General features: G+C 36.2%; 2 protein-coding genes across 2 annotated transcripts; one reads left to right on the top strand and one right to left on the bottom strand.

Annotated features, from left to right (window-relative positions):
- Nucleotides 1-1,876: 1,876 nt before the first annotated feature.
- LOC136811582 (uncharacterized) lies at nt 1,877-6,367 on the bottom strand. Its single transcript, XM_067068209.1, has 2 exons — nt 6,232-6,367; nt 1,877-5,095 (listed from the first exon to the last, which is right to left on the bottom strand). The coding sequence occupies exon 2, from the start codon at nt 4,556-4,558 to the stop codon at nt 1,895-1,897; it is 2,664 nt and encodes an 887-aa protein (XP_066924310.1). The 5' UTR covers nt 4,559-5,095; nt 6,232-6,367; the 3' UTR covers nt 1,877-1,894.
- Nucleotides 6,368-11,367: 5,000 nt separating this feature from the next.
- On the top strand, nt 11,368-17,211 carry LOC136811581 (uncharacterized). The gene is made up of 2 exons (XM_067068208.1): nt 11,368-11,587; nt 13,347-17,211. Exon 2 carries the CDS (start codon nt 14,205-14,207, stop codon nt 16,983-16,985), a length of 2,781 nt encoding a protein of 926 aa, XP_066924309.1. The 5' UTR covers nt 11,368-11,587; nt 13,347-14,204; the 3' UTR covers nt 16,986-17,211.
- Nucleotides 17,212-19,092: the final 1,881 nt, after the last annotated feature.

The following is a 19,092-nucleotide window of genomic DNA, read 5'->3' as shown; positions in this document are numbered from 1 at the left end:
AATAGCTTCCTCGCAGCCGGAGCACCTGAGGGTATTAAAGCTCCGTGGAAGTTTAGTGTGTACAGCCTAGCCCCCAGACGTTGTCCCCTTGTAGCCCGATTTATTTCGCTTTCTCTTTATGCCTCATTTATCTTTGACAGCTTTTGAGATTATTTCCAAGTGCTTTCCGTTAGATGTCCGTATATTAAGCTTAGTTTTATTTGTCATATTTTCCACATGTTTGCTATATGACGTATGTTGTGCCGCACTCCCCTCTCCTTTTAACCCGAGATTGAGTGTTTTATGCGAAGTAAGAGAAGGGAAACTCAACTTCTTGTAGAAATGTGGTAAAATTCCTTTCCAGGAGGATTTTCACTTAGCTTCTAACTGTGCCCACTTTTCAAAAATTTCTTCCTCCCATTCTTTTCTTCTGTATTTATCCCCTTCGTCGCACAATAATGTTCCGTTTGCCCTTCCCTAGGTTTGGTTTACCCAATCGTCAATCATGTGCTTATGAATAAAAATGTTATAAAAAGTTATCTTAAGCCCTAATTTTTTTTTAATATGTCTCTCCCCCTCCTAAAAAATACAATTGCATCGTTATTAACCCCCCGTACTCATCTTTTTCCGATGATGTTTTTTATGGTAAAAATCAGCTCAAAAGATCGAAAAGCTTAGGAGTGTGGTAATAAATATTGCTTTTAATTTTCCTATCGGAGTTAATAAGTCCCTTTCCCCTTTCATTGTTTTCTTTCTCCTTGTCCGAAAGTTGGAATCAAATTGCTTGGTAATCTTTGAGGAGGTAATTGTTCACATTCTATCGACAAAATATAACATTTTACAACCCCCCCGCAGTTCTCTAGAATCCCCTGGGGATAGAGATTTATTGAAAGCCAATGGGTATCGAAATCTATTGAAATTCCATGGGATAAAAAATTCTATTGCTCAAGTCGAAATCCAGGGATGTTTTTGGAGTCAAATTTTTTTCTTAAGAGCGCCGAGGGGCTAATCCGTCCTTGGGGTTGAAATGTAGGGTCTTTTTTTCCATGGTACTCGTTTGGCCAGATTAACCCCAGGCCTAGTCGAAGCGAAGCACAGGGTGTCTGTCCGAAGCCTCTTTCTCCCACAGTTGATCGAACCACACTGAAACGACCCTCCGCGGGTCCCGCAAATGTTTGCGCATTGCGCTGCTTTCTCATTTCTTTTCTTTTTATTTATTTTTGTCCTCCCTTCGACTCACTCCCCTGTCTTTCTCCCGAGTCTCTCTTTCTTGCTTTTGTGTGCCCTGTAACTCTCTTCTTTTTTCGGCTCCCACCACGTCTATACAATCGAACAATGGCAATTGATCCTTCAAGCGTGGAAAATATTCTCAAATACTCTCTGTAATTTAGAATATTTCTTAATTCGAGAAATATTTCTGGTCCCTTAAATATCGGATTATTCTAACAACTAATTTTGGTTCGTTGGATCCCCCTCTAAACCAGAGCTTAAAAAGATAGTGCAGTCACAAAAATATAACTTAAATTAAAAAAATATCAAGCTTACAACAAGCTCGGGGCTTGCATTTAAGTTTTTCATCAAGCAGGTAACTATTATTTTACTATTTTGGTTTCCATAAAGTTTTAAAATAGTTTCCCCATACAATAACTAGAAATGCCACAAAAGGGAAACATAACAAATCCAAGGCCAATATCATCCATGTTACACATCACGAAATGTACTCCATCGGGTTTTTTGGATATGGTAGTGAATAACATAGAAAAAAGCAAATAAAAACCCAACCATGTTGAGAGTAAAAAAAAGATACAGGTCCACAAGATGGTTCTCCATTTTGTTTGTAAGGTGACTCGAGCAATTATATGGATACAAAAGAATGAGCATTATGGGAGAGACTGTAACCATACGGAATATATAATCATGTACAGACACATACTCCAGCTATTAGGAAGCGGCGAAATGCAATAACACCGTCCCAGAGCAAAATTCTTTTATCCTCTTTACTCTCTTTTGCTCGAAACGGCGCTTCGTACATGGACAATAAATAAGGAGCTTTTGGCTCATCGATTTGTGTTTCATCGTCTGCTTGTTTACATAGCAACAATGATAACGGTGGAAACAAGAAGCAGATTATAAACTTGTTGATTGTGATATCTTTGTTTTGAAGCCAGCGTGTGGTGAAATAAACGTTGAACGGGAAAGGAGCAGCCCATAAAACCAAGAATACCATACAAGTTATAGTCCAAGCGTTGAAATATCCAGTGTCTCCTTTGACGAGAAGGACCAGTTCATCGTCTTTTACATGCGCCCATGACGTCATCGCCATCAAAAAGGTCACGATATTTGTGTACCCGATAAAAACGATTCGAGCAAGAAATATTTTGCAGCGAATATCAAAAGTGAAAGTGTCATCCGGGGGTAAGTCGACTTCTGGTGTTCTAGTTTTCTTTTCACGATAAAACAAAAAGTTGAATCCATGGTAAGCAAGTATAGCAAGGACTGCGAGAACGATCAAAACAAGGAACAGAAGAACATATCGGATGAAGAGTTTCCAAATGTCATCCATGCCAAGTAGAAAACAGAACGATGTAGAGAAATCCTCGATAGTGACTCGAAGATTGAAAACTGTCGGTAAGATTTGTCGAATCCATTCATACTTCTGATGCAGGTGTCTCGAAGGCTTCTCAATGGTGATCAGAAGTTTGATTTGGTAGAAGTTGAATAGGATTTTGATGAAGCCGAAAATGACTGTTGTTTGCTTTGGTTTATTGCTACTATGATGATCCCGTTCATGTTTCTTGTTGACTTTGTTATTTCTAGCATCGCTTGTGCCTTCATAACTTTTGTCAGCTATCTGATGGCTATCATCGTTATCGAGTAAAGGGGTCAATAAAGATTCTCTTTCTGCTCCTTCATGAGTATCAGAGTCAATATTTTTACAAGTCTTACAAATATACAGTTTGCAGCAAGGGAACAAACTCCATGGGTCTTGAAAATAGGCGACAACAAGAAACACTAAAACTGCAGCTACACTAAAGATCACCCATGTCAAAATTTGATGAGTACATTCTTCATTTGGTATACATTTACTGTCAAAGAAGTTTACGTAATGGTTTTCATGACATTGGCCGCAAATCGGACCAGTTCGTCCATTAGCACAGCTATCGATACCGGCACATTTGTCACCTACTCCACAACAGTAACCTGACTTACACTGAATGAATTTGACGATTTCGTTTTGCACAAAACCCCAAAAGTTCGGTCGACTGGATAATTGTTCCATTCCTGTGCATTGACCCCCGTAAGGACATGCATGACATTTGAATGACTCTGAAATACGGTACGGCATGGTATTGTTATGCATGTGATAATGTAAAGATCCAGCCTGTTCTGTGTATTTGTCTTTTTGGCAATGTTTACAACTGAAAAAAATCTCCTCCGCATTGTTGACTTGTGCGTTCTTAGGGCATTGGAACATCAGTTCAGATAATGATTTGTTGAAATGCGTCGTGAAAATATCAATGTCACCCTTTGATGCTTGAATCACCACCTTTAAACCTTTTGTTATAAGATTTGGTCCGTTTATCTCGAAAGCGGTGGCAAATTTGGGTATATCTTTATCTGGCGTCGTAATATTTACGTTAGACAAACGCACTGTTTTAAAGTGATCCCCTGTAATACGAAAAGTGCCACTTGTTTCAGCGTTATTGTATAGGAAAACAGAATTACTGATGTCAATATTAGCATCGACGCTATCAATAGCTCCTGCTTGAAAACCAGAGTTATAATAACTTTCCATAAAGAGTGCTTTGTTCTCGGTAAAATTACAATTCTTTAAAACCAACTTTCCATCACCATTTACAGACATACCTGCACCACGACCTGCAGTATTGTTGAAAAAATGACACGAGTCTACGTTAATATTTTGAAAGCCAACAATGTTGATAGGACAGTAAGAACTGGTAAAATTTGTCTTATACATATTGAACGCGTTGCAATCAGTGCACTTGATAGTAGGTGCTTGAACATTGTCGAAAGTTGTAAAGTCCATCAAAGTGTGGTTGATTCTCTTTAACCATAAAAACGCACCATTATTATACGTAAACTTCGTCATTGATGTTATAGTGTTTCGATTAAAAATCAAATTTTGAATGTCAGAAAATACAAGGACTCCAGAGTAGGAATATAATCTTGAGAAATTATTATTAGAGACATTCAAATAGTCAACATTGGTCACTTGAATTACGTTTGAGTTTATATTATATATAAATGGCTCAGAGGTATTGACAATTGTGACTTTACTGATATGGTCAATTTTCATGTAACCCCAATTTCCAGATGAGCATACATCATCACCACACGTCATATTTTTAGCATAAAACCTATCAAAATTTGATAGTTGGATAAAAAAGTTTTGGTTCATCACCGTACCAGTTACTGAAGAGTCAATGAGTTGAAATGAGCCATTGTTGAGCTTCATAAATAACCCAACACAGGAAAACTCAGTTCTTAACACCGTAATATCCCAATGTCCTCCATCCTTAGGATCTGTCACCATAGCAACTAGCGGTACAGCCGTCATAGCGTCACTGTCTAACAAGACATCGGTTAATTTCACGTTGATGGAATAATTCACTTCACCTTTCGCTCCACTCAGAAATGATATTGTTCATATTGCGGTCTCCTTGAACTTTACTCCATTTGGAATTACTGATTGATATTTCACCAGTTTTGTTGGATGAGCCAGAACATTTAACCATTGTCAGATACTCAAAATCAATGTTATCGATGTATAAACAGGGTGGATGTGGAAATCCAAATAAAGTTTCAGTAATTTGGCCCTTGTTGATTATCTTGGGTCGACGTTTTGAACCAGGGGTTGGCTCTAAAGATAAAGTTGTTATTTTATCTTTGATGTAGAAGTTCTGCGCCGAATAATCATACGGTTCTGTTTCCCCACCAACCAGTAACACTCTCAAATTGGTATCGTTGTCGTAACTGTGGTGGAATACATAGGCCAGTGTATGACATGGATGACTTTCATTTTTTCCACATCCATCTATATCTTTTCCATATTTTGATAAGTATACAGTCTTGTTGATAGATGTATTGGACAGATCTGAAAAAAGAATGACTAAAGATATTTTCAAATAAAAAAATACACATTCAAGACGTGTTCTTGAATTACAATCATAACTCACCCCTGTCTCATTACAAAATTTTTCACAAGAATAATTTCATAAGAACAGTATCAGGGTAAAAGGTCAGGGTCAGAATCCACCTGAAATTTGGCTGTCCAAATAGTTCTACAGCCGGCGGAATAGTTGTCCGGCCCGCAGAAATGTTATCAAGCCGTATATAAATTTGACAAGATTTTGAAGAAATAAAAAATTATCCAAGTTTCAGTTTCATAATCAGAATGGACTCACACAATAGTGGAGGTTTAAGCCTCTTTTAAATCAAGTGAATAAAGTATGGAAAGTATGTATGTATCAAGAACAGTTTAAGAACATTGGAATCACGGAAAATATAAAGAAACCAAGCCTCAAGTTTACTTGTTCTTATTAAAAATGCTTCTTTTTGAAGTTTAATTCTTGGTTTAATCCATGAAAAAGGAAATTGTTTATTAATTCAAAATTTGATGCTAAAATCTTTCTCCGTAATTAACCCTTTAAGTGGCAATGTCGTATATATCAAACATGGGCTATGTAGGAGGGTAAAGCCCTCCTGTAATGCCCAGTTTGAGTTAGAAATCGTCATTTTTGGTCTGACTTGTAGGAATTGAATTGGGCTCCATTATCAAGCAAAAAAACAATCAAAAGTAAGTCTTTCCAGCGAGATTTTAAGCCAAAAAGTCAAAAAAAATGCAAAGATTTGACAAAAATCTACTTTTTTCAGATTTTGATCGTTTTTTGACCATTTTTGGTCAACTAGTGATCCAAGAACCTCCAAATTTGACCTTGCTTTACTTGATTCTGTCCTCCAGCGAATTAATTTGAAGTTTTACCACTGGGCAACTTTTTATCATTCAGGCAGGTCCGTGCTGCTGCACGCTGGATGCTTCAATTTTCCGCCAAAGGCGCCTAAAAGAAAGATGAGACTCTAAGCTATCCAACGAGCTATGAACAAGCTTTTAACTCCTTCTAGATCTGGAGATATAAGCCTTCAAAGTTTGAAATAGCGATTTTCTTTAAAAATGACTGTGGCACTTAAAGGGTTAAGAAACGGTCGTAAATAAAGAACTGATTACCATACCTGAACAAGTTGTCGTACAGCCAATGTTAGGTATCAAGAAAATGGCAAAGCAAATTACAACCAAAAACATTCTTATCAAGATCTCTCTACAACAAGTTATAAAAGTTTGTTAGTACTGTCAGTACGAGACATCTATCTATTGATGATCTATTATGAAAATAAAATTGTTTTTAAGAAATCAAATGCCAAAAGTGACGTATTGTACATTTTTTCTGGGAAATTTTAAACGAACAAAAGCTCACGAAATGTTGGATAGACGAAGCAATGGGTAGGAAAAAAATCTCCACAAGGAGAGCGGTTTTGTGGTTTGATTACAAAATCATGTGATTCAACTGAAACATAAGAATAATTACAGGATTATCTTTTAGGCCAAGCTTTGTACACAAAGCAGATACATATGTACACAAAAATAATTCCAATATAAATGATTGCTAAGAAACTTTCTGTTAGTAAGGTCAATTTGGAAAAAAAGCTATATCAGACAAGCCAAATCAAAGCGTTTATTACACAGTGACCTGATGGAATAGCGGTAAGCTTCCCTTTCTTTCCCAACATAATCCAACCCAATATACTCGAAAAATCTGGATAATTGATTCCAAGTTCCAATCCCTAAAAGCCAGACATTACCTTTCCAATTGGCATTCTCCCTCTATTTGAGAGAGCTTTAACACACCCCTGTGTCACAGACCCGCTGGGACTCCAGCTTTCCAAAATGTCGTCCCCAGTGGGAAATATATCCTACAATTCCATCCCCACTGGGGTATTGACTTTGATTTCATCCCCATTCAAAATTCAATGTAAAAAAATGCACTTTAAAACCATCCCAAACGGATTTTTCGACTTAAGAACAATAGAATTTTTATCCCCATTCGGTTTTCAATAGAAAATTTTATCCCCACTGTGGGAAAAAGTTTAACCGGGGCTGTGAGACAAGAAGAAGAAGAATCAGCCCTTTTTTCGGACGTAGACGTGGATTTTGGACGGAATTTCGGAAATTAGATCCGCTGTCATAGACAGAAAATTGAGAACTTTTAGTCCGGAAAAACGGAATTTAGAGAAAATCAGCGGAATTTAAAGGAAATAAAGACAGTCCAAAATTTCCGGAATCTTTTTGAAAGCTTTGAATTTCAGACGAATTTCTATTTTACCCTATTGGGCAAAGAACTTTCTACAGGTCACTGACAGTGTTGTATTTGATCAGGGGTTATCATTGATTGTCTGATAAAACCTACCTTAACTTTTTAGCATGCTAAATTTTTTCATATGACTGAAATTATAGATCACAAACCAAAAATCTGACGAATTTTTCACTATTGTATTATCTAAGAAGTTTCTCGAGGTTCCGAAAGAAGCATTCTTTAAATTTCGATCTCCCTTACTTATAAAGGAGAAACAATATGTGGTACTCCCGGAGTTTTCGCTTGAAGTTCCCACAAAAAGGGAAATCCTTCCTTCCGCCTTATCGACTTAATTAAAAAAATCAAGTTTCTTATTGAGAGAATCGTTTTACATAGGAAAAAATACCATCAAATCAAATGGTGGTTAATTAGAATTAGTCTTAGAATGTCATTTGTACGACATAAAAAAGATGTTCTTGTTCCTTTATTTTCATGTCCAGATACGAACTGTCAAATCAGTCAAATATTTGACAATTTGCGGTATCGTTGATTTTGAACGCGATGTTTCCTGCTTGAGTTGGATTTTTGGATTGCTTCTTTTATAAACATTGATGGGATTTTCAAAATCTTATAGTATTATAAGAATTTTTTTTCAGAAGAATCTAAAGATTTCTTAGCATCACACTTTGGACTCCACACTAGAACTAGAAACCGCGACCGAAGGTGTAGCTAAAATTTATTGGTTTCAAGACATTCCCTTCTCACAGACTCACTGGGACCCTTTTCCACTAGGAAAATGGGAAATTATACTCCAAATTTTGTCCCCATTGAAAAGAATCAAAATTAAACCAATATTATGCTATTCTTCCCATCCCCACTGAATTTTCTGACTTGAAAACAATGGAATTCAAATATCATAAGAAAAATAGAAATATCAATCCCAATCGAGTTTAAGTCCTTTACTTTTACCCCCATTGGCTGAAAAAGTCCTACCGGGTCTGTGAGAAGGGGGGCTTCGAGTGTGTACTCTTTTTCTACTACTATGTGACACCATACTCAGGGGAATATCTCGACTACGTTGACATAATTTCCCCGGTGGTAGCGAAGAAGACGAGTGTTTTCTATGTGAACTTCCATAATCATAAACTAGTCATAGCTTTCACTAAATGCCCACGCAGAAGATCATGTCATACACTTATAAAGCTTTTAATGCCTTAAAGATTAAAGCATTAAAAATAATCAGGAATAGTTGATTGATTTAATTATTGAATGATTGATTACTGCATATGCTTGAAAAAAAAATTATATTCCATTAACACAATACTTAAAGAATTCATGCAGCTTGATAATTTGATAAAATTTAAGGAAAAGCTTCTCAAAAATTTATTTCGAAAATTATGGTATCATTAGTTTACTGGTTTTCACATCTCCTGTTTGTTTTTTTCTCCCAGTTTCTTTCTTACAACAATATATGTCATGATTATTATTCACAATAGACCTTTTCTGATAATGCCGCAGACATCTTAGATTGTAGGCAAAATATATAGCGGTGAATAGACCTTTTTTTAACAAGAGGCAGCCATTTTGAATAATTATGTACTCCAGCATAAAAACAATGATACAGCCATGCATAATTTTTAAAATATTATATACAGTAATTATGCATGGCTGGGTCCCTGTTTTTATGCTGGAATACATAATTATTCAACATGGCTGCCTCTTTAAAAAAAGGTCTATAAATCAACAAGGCAACCAATCAGAAATAGCTTGCTTTTTTTTCATTGGCTGCTATATTTCAACAATTCTCTATTGCTACTTTGCCTAATAAACAATAGTCAGAACAATACTAGTATATATAAATTTAGCAAAAAGTTCTGCGCCATCTTAAATTGGGTGAAATAGAAACCAATCCTAGTTAAGGCCCGGGCTCCTCTTGTGTACGCTGTGATTGCACTTCTCAAGCAAAATCTTCTATGTTGTTGGTCAAAAGAAAAATAAAGGAATGCCATTGTGGTCTATTCAGACTTACAGTCGAGAAAAGTTGAAATGCGCTTTAATTTTTTTTCAAGTGCATAGTACTTTTTCATGATGTGATGCAATCTTTTCTCCAAGCTGAAAGGATCGAAGCCATTAAGATGATCGCAGCGCAGACAATGAAGAGACGTGTCTCCGGGAAGCTAGACTTTTTGAGTTTATAGCTATATACTTTCACTTATTGTGTTTCCGTATGACTGTCTGTGTATCTAGTCTAACCACCGTTAAATGCCTTCGGGAAGGTCCCTCCTAACTTGGAAAGCCAGAATTGGAGCTATTTCACCAAACCACACTGGAGCATAGGCCAGTCTGGAAATTGCACGTGTGCGCCTGATATGTCCGGCGTAGATTTGAGATTTGAGATCTGTTGCCTTTGGCTTTTCCAAGTTAAGTTGGCGCAGCTCTGGCGTAACATTTCCCTCCTTTCCAGACTGGAGCATAGGTTATATATTTAGAAAAAGTTGAATATGCGCATGTAAAGTTGAACGAATGTTAAAACAGTGAATACACTCTAAGTGAGGTGAATCCAAAAGAAATTCAACATTCAACATTCATTCAACCACTTTTGGATTCAACCTTTTACATATGGCCATATGCATACATTCAACATTTTGAACTTTGCCGGTATCTTTGATCTTGTTTTACTAAGTTAAGAAGGACTTTCTCGAGTTACGACCATATTATGGTATTTAAAGCTCAAGAAGCTCTATAAACAATAAAGCTAGTTATTAATATAATAACAGACAAAGATAAATTACAGTTTGAACAAAAAATATCAAATATCAAATGTACGTACATTAAAAAACTTGAGCAAATTTCTTTAAAGATTCCAGAAAAAGAATTGAAATCATTGCTGAAATGAACTTCTGACTAAATTACAGTATTTAGTATTCAATTTCGAAGACAAGAAACAAAACTTGACATACAAAACACTTTTTCCAGTCAATCAGCTCATCATCATAACCAGTCTGCCATTTTGTTTGTTTTGATTTGCACAAGTAATATTGTAATTCGTGTTATATCATACACTGTTATAAATAATTTGCATTTATAACACTCGCTTCAGCTTTTCAAAACTAATAAATTGTAATACGTAATAATGGTAATAGCATATAACGTAATATGAAAATACGCATACTACTAAAAACCGAACATTTACGGAAGAGACTAACTACGGGGATGCTTGCGCGACAAAACAAAAAAACAACAAAATTTCGAGATTCCAGTCCAATATCTATGCGTGAAACTATGAGTGCCTCCTCGTCGCTGCGCTCCTGCGGGGGCAATTAATTCAACTTTCATTAAAAGTTATTTAGGCGTTAGAGGGTTTATGAACATCAGAATCGTTGAATGGTTATTGTTACACCCCTGTCTCACAGCCCCGGTGGAACTCTCTTACAGTGCATTTTTCGCCAAGTTGAATACCCTTACAGTGCAGTCTAGCTTTTTTCCCCTGAAGTGATTGAAATGGGTCAAGCAAAGATTTCGTTTGTGAATTTAGGTGTGATTCTTCTATACAGTATATAGTTATGTAATTTTGCATCTAAAAAGGGATCCAATACGTACTTGATCCAATATTTGAAAATAATTAGGTAAAAGGGGATTGAATCCCTCGAGTGGGGATGAAATCAATGTCAATTTCCTAGTAGGACTGAAACTCCGGGGTATTTTCCAACCGGGGGCCAAATTTTCCAGTGGGGATGAGGTCCCAGTGGGTCTGTGACACAGGGGTGTATTGTTTAATCGTTTAAGCTTCAGCCAAAATTTAGACGTTCTTATTAAAAAAGAGTATTTAGTGAGATGAGACATGACTCGTCTTTGTTATTGTTGTTGTTTCTCGATGTACAAAGTCCAAATACAGATCATACGAAAAGAAATAAATACAAACAAGCTTTGACATGTTTGACAGACTTCTATCTGTACATTTCTTATTGTGATCAATTCTGATCCTTTGTATTAATAAAGGGAAATTCCTAGAAAAAATACCAAAAGTCTTGATTAGTTTAGTCCTTATAGTGAAATCTTTTGGTGTAAACACTTTTCAAACTAAACTGAAATCTCTGATATAATTTCTTTGTCAAGACGATGATGATATATTTCTGAGTACAAGATGTTTGAAAAATATCGTTCAATATCGATTTTGATTTTATTTTGGTGCATTTTTTACTTGACATCAAGTACTCAATGTGCATTGACATGTCATGGTAAGTTTTTTTTAAATTGCATTAATAATATTATTGATAATTTGGGTGTGAGACCCAAACTAGAAATGAAACATAAAATATATTATTGCAAATTTTTTTGGGGTTGAGTCTTTACTTGGCCTTAACAATAAAATTGTTTTGTTTTACGATGGTCTCAGAAGAAATAGTCAAAGTGAATAATTGCTTCGTTACAATAAAATGCAAAAGCCAAGATTCAAGATTGCTTATATTCTATGAAAAACCAAGATTCATAGTTGTAAGACAAAAACTGAAAATACTGCAAAACGTAAATTGTTACGTTTATTGCCCGGGGGGGGGGGGGGTACTTAGGCAAAAATGGATGATGGGTATGTGCGGACGGTAAGGGTCGGTTTTCTCACCTTTCAAAGTCTCTCTAAGGGTCGGAAAAATCAGAAAGTTTTAAATTAGTCTCTCTAAGGGTCGGAAAATTCAGGATTTTTAGGACATTTTTTTATTTCCAGATAAAAAATTGTAATAAAGTCTCTCTAAGGGTATGACTTTTTTCAAAAATCAAAAAAAAATTGTAATAAAGTCTCTCTAAGGGTATGACTTTTTTCAAAAATCGAAAAAAAAATTCAAAAAGTCTCTCTAAGGGTCACCTTTTCAGGAAAAATCAGTCTCTCTAAGGGTCAGTTTTCGGAGGTCCCGTCCGCACATACCCCTCATTCGCTAACCCTAGTACTCCCCCCAGGGTTTATTGTCATCATGAACATGTTGTCATAAACTCTTTTCTGTGACCTGCCGAAAATCTTATTCCAAATTTATATCATAAAGTCGAAAAGCATTGTAGTGATTTTTAGGGGGTTATAGTTTTATGTGGGCCTCTTCAAAAGGGAGGGGGGCGTCCGGTATGAACCATTCTCTTTTTTGCAGACCATACTTATGAACATTAGAACAACTTTAAACAGACCAAATCAAACCACAAAAACTGTTTTTCTCCCCAATTTAATAACGTTGTACTAACGCACTTTATAATAAAAACTGACACACTTTGTAATATAATCGACCTACCACAATTTGTAATAAAAATCGACGTACTTTGTAATACGAAAAGCTGACACACTTTGTAATAATTTATGAATTTAAATGCCAATTGGTAAAAAGCCCTGTAAATTTTCTTCGTCGCCCACACATATTTTCCAAAAAATTGGACCCTCTCTCTCCAAATGACTAGTCGGGACCCATCCTGTTAGCATTAGCCGTCAGTGGAATCTTAGAGAATTTTGGCGTAGTATCTTAGGGCCGGCTTAGGGCTCATAGGCGTTAGGCCAAAATATTCATTCAAAGAAATATGTTGTTACTTTTGACTTGCTATTTTTGATTCACGTGTTTTAAATTATGTAATAAGCTGGTTTAACTTCGACAAATGGAAGTGTTTAATCCAGGGTTCCTCTGGGCCATAAGCGCTGTGGGGCATTCATAGCTAGGGCTACAGGCTGTTTTATAAAAACATCCAAAATTTTTGAAAACTTCGGATGTTTTAAGCTTTTCGAATTTTAGGCCTGAAAATGTTCTTAACATGTTTTTATTTTCACCAGTATTTAGGGTGTTTTAGAGTCCGCACAAAGCCTTGTAACTTGTTTTTAATATCTTGGCCATCGAACTTATGTTCTTATAATAATATAGCTTGTTCTATTCTAAATAAAACGTGTATATCATGGATACCTTGGTGCAAAAATATACATTCCAAAAATGGCGACGTAACCTATATATCTTTCTATTTTTTTCATCTTTATAGACCGATTTGAGGCTTCAACCAATAAGACAATGTATTTATCGGAATACGGGCATGACCCTGGTAACAATTGTGAAAACGAAACTACACCATGTCAAACCCTGCTTCATGTTTTCACAGCCTTCCCTTACGAAGTTGATATGAACCTTAAACTTGTAATCGATGGTAACCAAACTGTACCATACTTTAATAATGTCACTATCTTCATCAACCCAAAGATACGCACTTTAACATTAGTGCAGCAACAAGGGTCGCCATCAAATCCAATTATCGCTAGCAATAGGGGAGCGCAACCAATGTTTGGCTTCACTCATCCACCTTGTCTTTATATAGATGGTATCAATTTCAAGAAATTGACAATCTTGCGATTCTCTGGTTCAAACAGTAGTGGTGATATCAATTTAAGTAACTCAAAGTGGACAGACGTTTCTGGGGACTACAAAGAGGATATCTCGTATATCGACGGAGGTAGTGGTGAAGTTCAATTTAATGTCAAGGTGACTTTAAACAATGTACTACTTGATCATGGGATGAGTGATGTGGTTCCTTTAGTGCCCATAGCAACTGGACCAGAATATAAAGTTTATTGGGATGTCACTGCAACATCCACCGAATTTTACTCATTACATTTACAATTGAATGATCGAGGTACGTTGACTTTGATTGACTGTTCAGTTACAGGGTTTTTAACTCGGAAAAACTATGCTATTGATCTTCAAAATTTCGATCGATTTTATGCTCGTAATATAATGTGTGGGGAAATTGGCGATTCTTGCGGAATTGGGAGCTTGGGATTTATGAAAATGGACAAGATTGGTGAAGTTGACCATAACCGACACTTCAGCTCCATTCCAAGAGGTGATGGGCGCACAAATAATTGCTGCTTCTCATATCGGTAACCTGACTATATCGAATTCTATTTTCAACAAACTCTGGTGTTATTCTGGTGTTTTTGTTTTTGCTCATGTCAGCACATTTACGTTCAAAGGTAACAAAATCTCATCTATGAATTATTCCAGTAAAAACGGGACCTTGTTGTGGTTGAGAAATATTAACAATACCGTTATGCACAATAATATTTTTGAAAATGTTCAGTCACCAACTCTAAAATGTACAACCTGTAACAAAATTTCAATGACAGTAACTCATTTCACAAACTCTTATCGACCCATTGTCGTCATGGATTTCCAATTAATTTACCTTCATTCGTGTAATTTCTTCAATAACACAGCTGGTCGCGGTGGCGGAATGTCGGTTAACGGTAAAGGGCAATTGATTTTACATAACTGTAACTTTACGGACAACAAAGCAACAAACATAACTCAAAATGACGAGTCAGGTTTCCAGGCTGGTGCGATAGATAGCCAAGGAGTGAGTGTCAAAATTTATGATTCGGTTTTCGTAAGAAATAACGCAGAGACATGCGGAACTTTCCGTATTACAGGAACTTCAAAGAAAACAGTTTTTTTGTCTAATGTGAACATTACAACACCTGATAGAAATCTACCAAAATTTGCCACTGCGTTTGAGATCAACGGACCAACTCTCACAGCGAAAAATTTACACGTCATTGTTCAAGCAACGGAAGGTTATATTGACATTTTCAACACAGAGTTGAGCAAATCTGTATCAGCCTTGAAATTTGAATGTCCTAAGAACGCAAAAGTGAACAACGCCCAAGAGATTTTCTTAAGTTGTGAACATTGTCCGAAAGACAAATACACTGAACAGGCCGGATTTATGCATTTTAACAACTCTAAATCACATATAGAGCCATTTCAATGCCGTCCATGTCCTTACGGGGGTCAATGTACAGGAATGAAACGAATATCCAGTCGACCGAACTTTTGGGGTTTTGTGCAAAATGAAATCGTCAAATTCATTCAGTGTAAGTCAGGTTACTGTTGTGGAGTAGGTGACAAATGTGCCGGTATCGATAGTTGTGCTAATGGACGTACTGGTCCGGTTTGCGGCCAATGCCATGACAACCATTACGTAAACTTCTTTGACAGTAAATGTATACCAAATGAAGAATGTACTCATCAGATTTTGACATGGGTATTATTCGGTATTGCTGCTTTTTTGTTATTCATCCTGGTGGCATATTTTCAAGACCTCTGGAATTTGTTCCCATGCTGTAGAGTTCTATGCCGAAGCTGTAAGGAAAATAGCGATACGTGCGACGAAGATGAACAAATCATAGCAACTGAAACTCCCCGATCTTCCCGACCGTCTTCTTCAGGATCAACCTCACCGACAGGATCAGAGTCGTTTCAATCTGCTCTGTCACATCCAGATGTATCTTCTGAAAACGAACCACTCATACATAACGAATTCAATCCAGATGACATTCAGACAGCAGAATTAGATGAAGAAGTTTCATCACAACCCAATGAATCTACACCAACATCCGAGCAAAAAGAAAAGGAAAAAGCCGGTACTTGCACTGTCTTTTTCGGAATGATCAAAATCTTGTTCAACTTTTATCAGATCAAACTTCTGATCGATATTGAAAAACCTTCAGATCACATGACCACGAAAAATGACTGGTGGCGTCATCTTTTGTCTTCCATATTTACAATTCAAGTAAATTTCGAGGATTTTTCGAGCTCATATTGTTTCTTTCATGGAATGGATGACATGCATAAACTCTTTATCCACAAAGTGTTAATTTATCCAGTTGTTATCTTGCTTGCTATTCTCTTAATGGTCCTCTACCACTACATTTTCCGACACGTTCCCTTGACGGCATGCTGTCAACCAAACGAAGATTCCATTCCGTTTGTCATGCGTTGCAAAAAGTTCATCCTTCGAATCGTTTTGATCGGGTACACAAGCATCGTGACCTTTTTGTTGGTGATGACGTCATGGACGTTCGTACAAAATGATGAACTGGTCCTTCTCGTCAAAGGAGATGCTGCATATTTCAATAATTGGACTATAACTTGTATGGTATTCTTGGTTTTATGGGCTGCTCCTTTCCCGTTCAACGTTTATTTCACCACACGCTGGCTTCAAAACAAAGAGATCACAATCAATAAGTTTCTCATCTGCTTCTTGTTTCCACCGTTCTCTGTCATCTTTTATCTATGGAAACGTTTCTCCAGAGAAACAGACGATATAGTTGAGCCAGACGCGAAAATTTTATTGTCTATGTACGAGGCACCGTTTCGTCGACGAATGAGCAAAAAAGAAGAACCGATCTTACTTTGGGATGGAGTTGTGGCTGGCCGACGTCTAATAATCGCCTTAGTGTGCGTTTACTGGCAAAACTACATCTTTCGTATGGTAACAGTGCTACCCGTTCTCTTGTTATGCCTATGGCATCATTCACATTACAGGCCTTACAAATCAGATCGAATGAATCACTTAGAAAGTGGATCCTTTGTCTTGCTGTCAACAATGGTTGGAATCAATCTCGTTTGGTCATTTTTCTACGTTTATTCCCTACCATACCAATATCCAATGGATGCTTTTGGTAATACTGTGAAAGTGATTGAAGTGTTTATGGGTTGGTTACCTTTTCTGTTTTTCTTTTGTTATTATTTTTGGAATGTAATGAAATTAGGCTGGAAAGGTGGTAAATTTGTGTTTTGGTTAATTGCTGACTTATGTGTCAGAGCAATACAATCATGTTTCTAAAGTAAAATACCAACATTTCTTGAACTTTCGTTTGTTTGAAATATTTCAAAATAGGGATTTTAGCTGAGATAATTGACTTTTTATGATTCTTAAAAGATTCTTTGATTGTCAAATCATTATTTGAACGATATTTTATTCTGAGCTTAGAATATCATTGTTTTACGAGCTGTAGTTTAATTAGTAGGATTTGAATATTTGCAATTCAAACTAAAAAAGTTAACTGTGAAAACCCAAGTCATTCATGCTCTCAATAACTTAGTCACGTTAAATTTTTGAAGCCTGATCTGAAAAGTTTTACTCCTGTATTTACATTACATTCATGTTCGAGACCATATGGCCAGACGTCACGAGTTTTTTTTTTCGCTCAGGTATAGCATTTGCTAAGGTTGGAAAGTGTTTGTATTGGTTTGGGAACAATAAAACGGAGCAAGAAAATAGAACGTTTTGTTCCGGTTCGGTGATAAAAACATATGAAATAAAACGAAAACATGTCAACCCGGTGTGCGGGATTTGTTCCGGAAATGTGTCGTTTTTTTAGCCGTAGCATCCTGAACATGGTCTTCTTATCGCATTTTAAGGATAGCTTTTAATTTTTAAATGAAAACCTTTTTTTTAAATAGAGTATGATATATATCAAAGATATTTTTATTTCATAAATTTTTATTTTCTGTTTACTGTGAAAGTAGCTGACTATAGAAATACAATCAAAGTCAGAATATTTGAGAAAAAAGGAAAATTCCCACGAAATCTTTCAACCACAAACAATTTGGAAGCGCTCTAAATTAGGTTGAAAGGATAGAGTTTTAACTCTGAGTTTTAACGCCAGGACCTTAGGATCTGAGGATCCAAAAGTCCAAGAATGGTCCAATAGGGCTCAGAATGTAGCCTGGAAGTCTATAAACCCATCCCAAATTGAAATATTCGAATAAATTTATCAATTAACCCAAAAGCGACTTTCTCGCCCGAACTTTAAATTGCTAAAAATTAAAAATTAATCAAAACTCTCAATATATTTTGACCAAGATTGTAGTTCAAGATACCATAATTTTATAAAGAGTAAAGCGTTCGTATTAGTAGAACCACTTAATCAAATATCTTAACCTTTCGAGAAGCTGAACAATTTCTTATGTATTATCCTATCTCATAGTTATCAAATACATGCTTAAGCCTCTACAACAAGAATAAATCTTTTCTTGTTCAAGAATGAATTAAACCCCAAGGGTACTTAGGCAAAAATGGGTGCCCGGTATGTGCAAGCCATTTCACACTTTCAAAAGTCCCTCAAAGGGTTACAAAAAGGGTTAAATTTAGCAAAAACGTCAAACAATTGACAACTTTTTCGAAATTCAGTCTCTCTAAGGGTCGATTTTCAAACTTTGTATCGGACATACCCGTCATCTGGCAAACCTCGTACCCCCATAATGAAAGGCGACTTTCTTAGCACCTAGTTATTCAACAACATTAGCCTTTGTACTAGTAATAAGGTCATTATATGATGTGAAACTAAAATTCAGATTAAAGTTTAATTTTGTTTAATACTTTAATGGGATAAATTTTCGCGGGGATTAATTTCGCGGATTTCGCGGATTTGGGTGTCATCCGCGAAAATAAGTCCCATAGAAATTTGAAAAAGGCCCATCCGCGAAATATTTCTAAACAAAACTCAAAATATGTCAAATAAATACTATTTGAATGGTTACTTGCATCAAAGAGGCGCAAATAATGTGTATTTGAACAACCAATATGCATGATTTGACAGTAAAAGTCACAAAATCGAGAAAATAATGCCCCCCAATAGTGCCATCCGCGAAAATTAATCTCCGCGAAATCTTAAAATTTCGCGGATGAGCTCAACCGCGAAATTTAATCCCCGCGAAAATTTATCCCATTAAAGTATACAATAAATTTAAAGATTATTGTAAAGTTTAAAATACGTAATAATATATTACCTTGATTATCTTATATATCCCTGTCTCAGAGCCCAGTTTGAAGAGTATGGCACTTTGGCTCGAGATCTCGAGTGCACAACTCGGAAAAAATCGAGTGCAGGCGCAAAATTCGAGGTTTTCAGGTGCAAGTTCAGACGGTTTTTTAACCTCAAGTGCAG

Source organism: Clytia hemisphaerica, unplaced genomic scaffold (assembly GCF_902728285.1).
Source record: "Clytia hemisphaerica strain Z4C2 unplaced genomic scaffold, Clytia hemisphaerica genome assembly, whole genome shotgun sequence".
Taxonomy (NCBI): Eukaryota; Metazoa; Cnidaria; class Hydrozoa; order Leptothecata; family Clytiidae; genus Clytia; species Clytia hemisphaerica.
This window is presented reverse-complemented; position numbering and strand designations above follow the sequence as displayed.

Coding starts and splice junctions, on each gene's coding strand:
- LOC136811582 (XM_067068209.1), bottom strand. CDS start 4,558: ATGACGGCTGTACCGCTAGTTGCTATGGTGACAGATCCTAAGGATGGA.
- LOC136811581 (XM_067068208.1), top strand. CDS start 14,205: ATGGGCGCACAAATAATTGCTGCTTCTCATATCGGTAACCTGACTATA.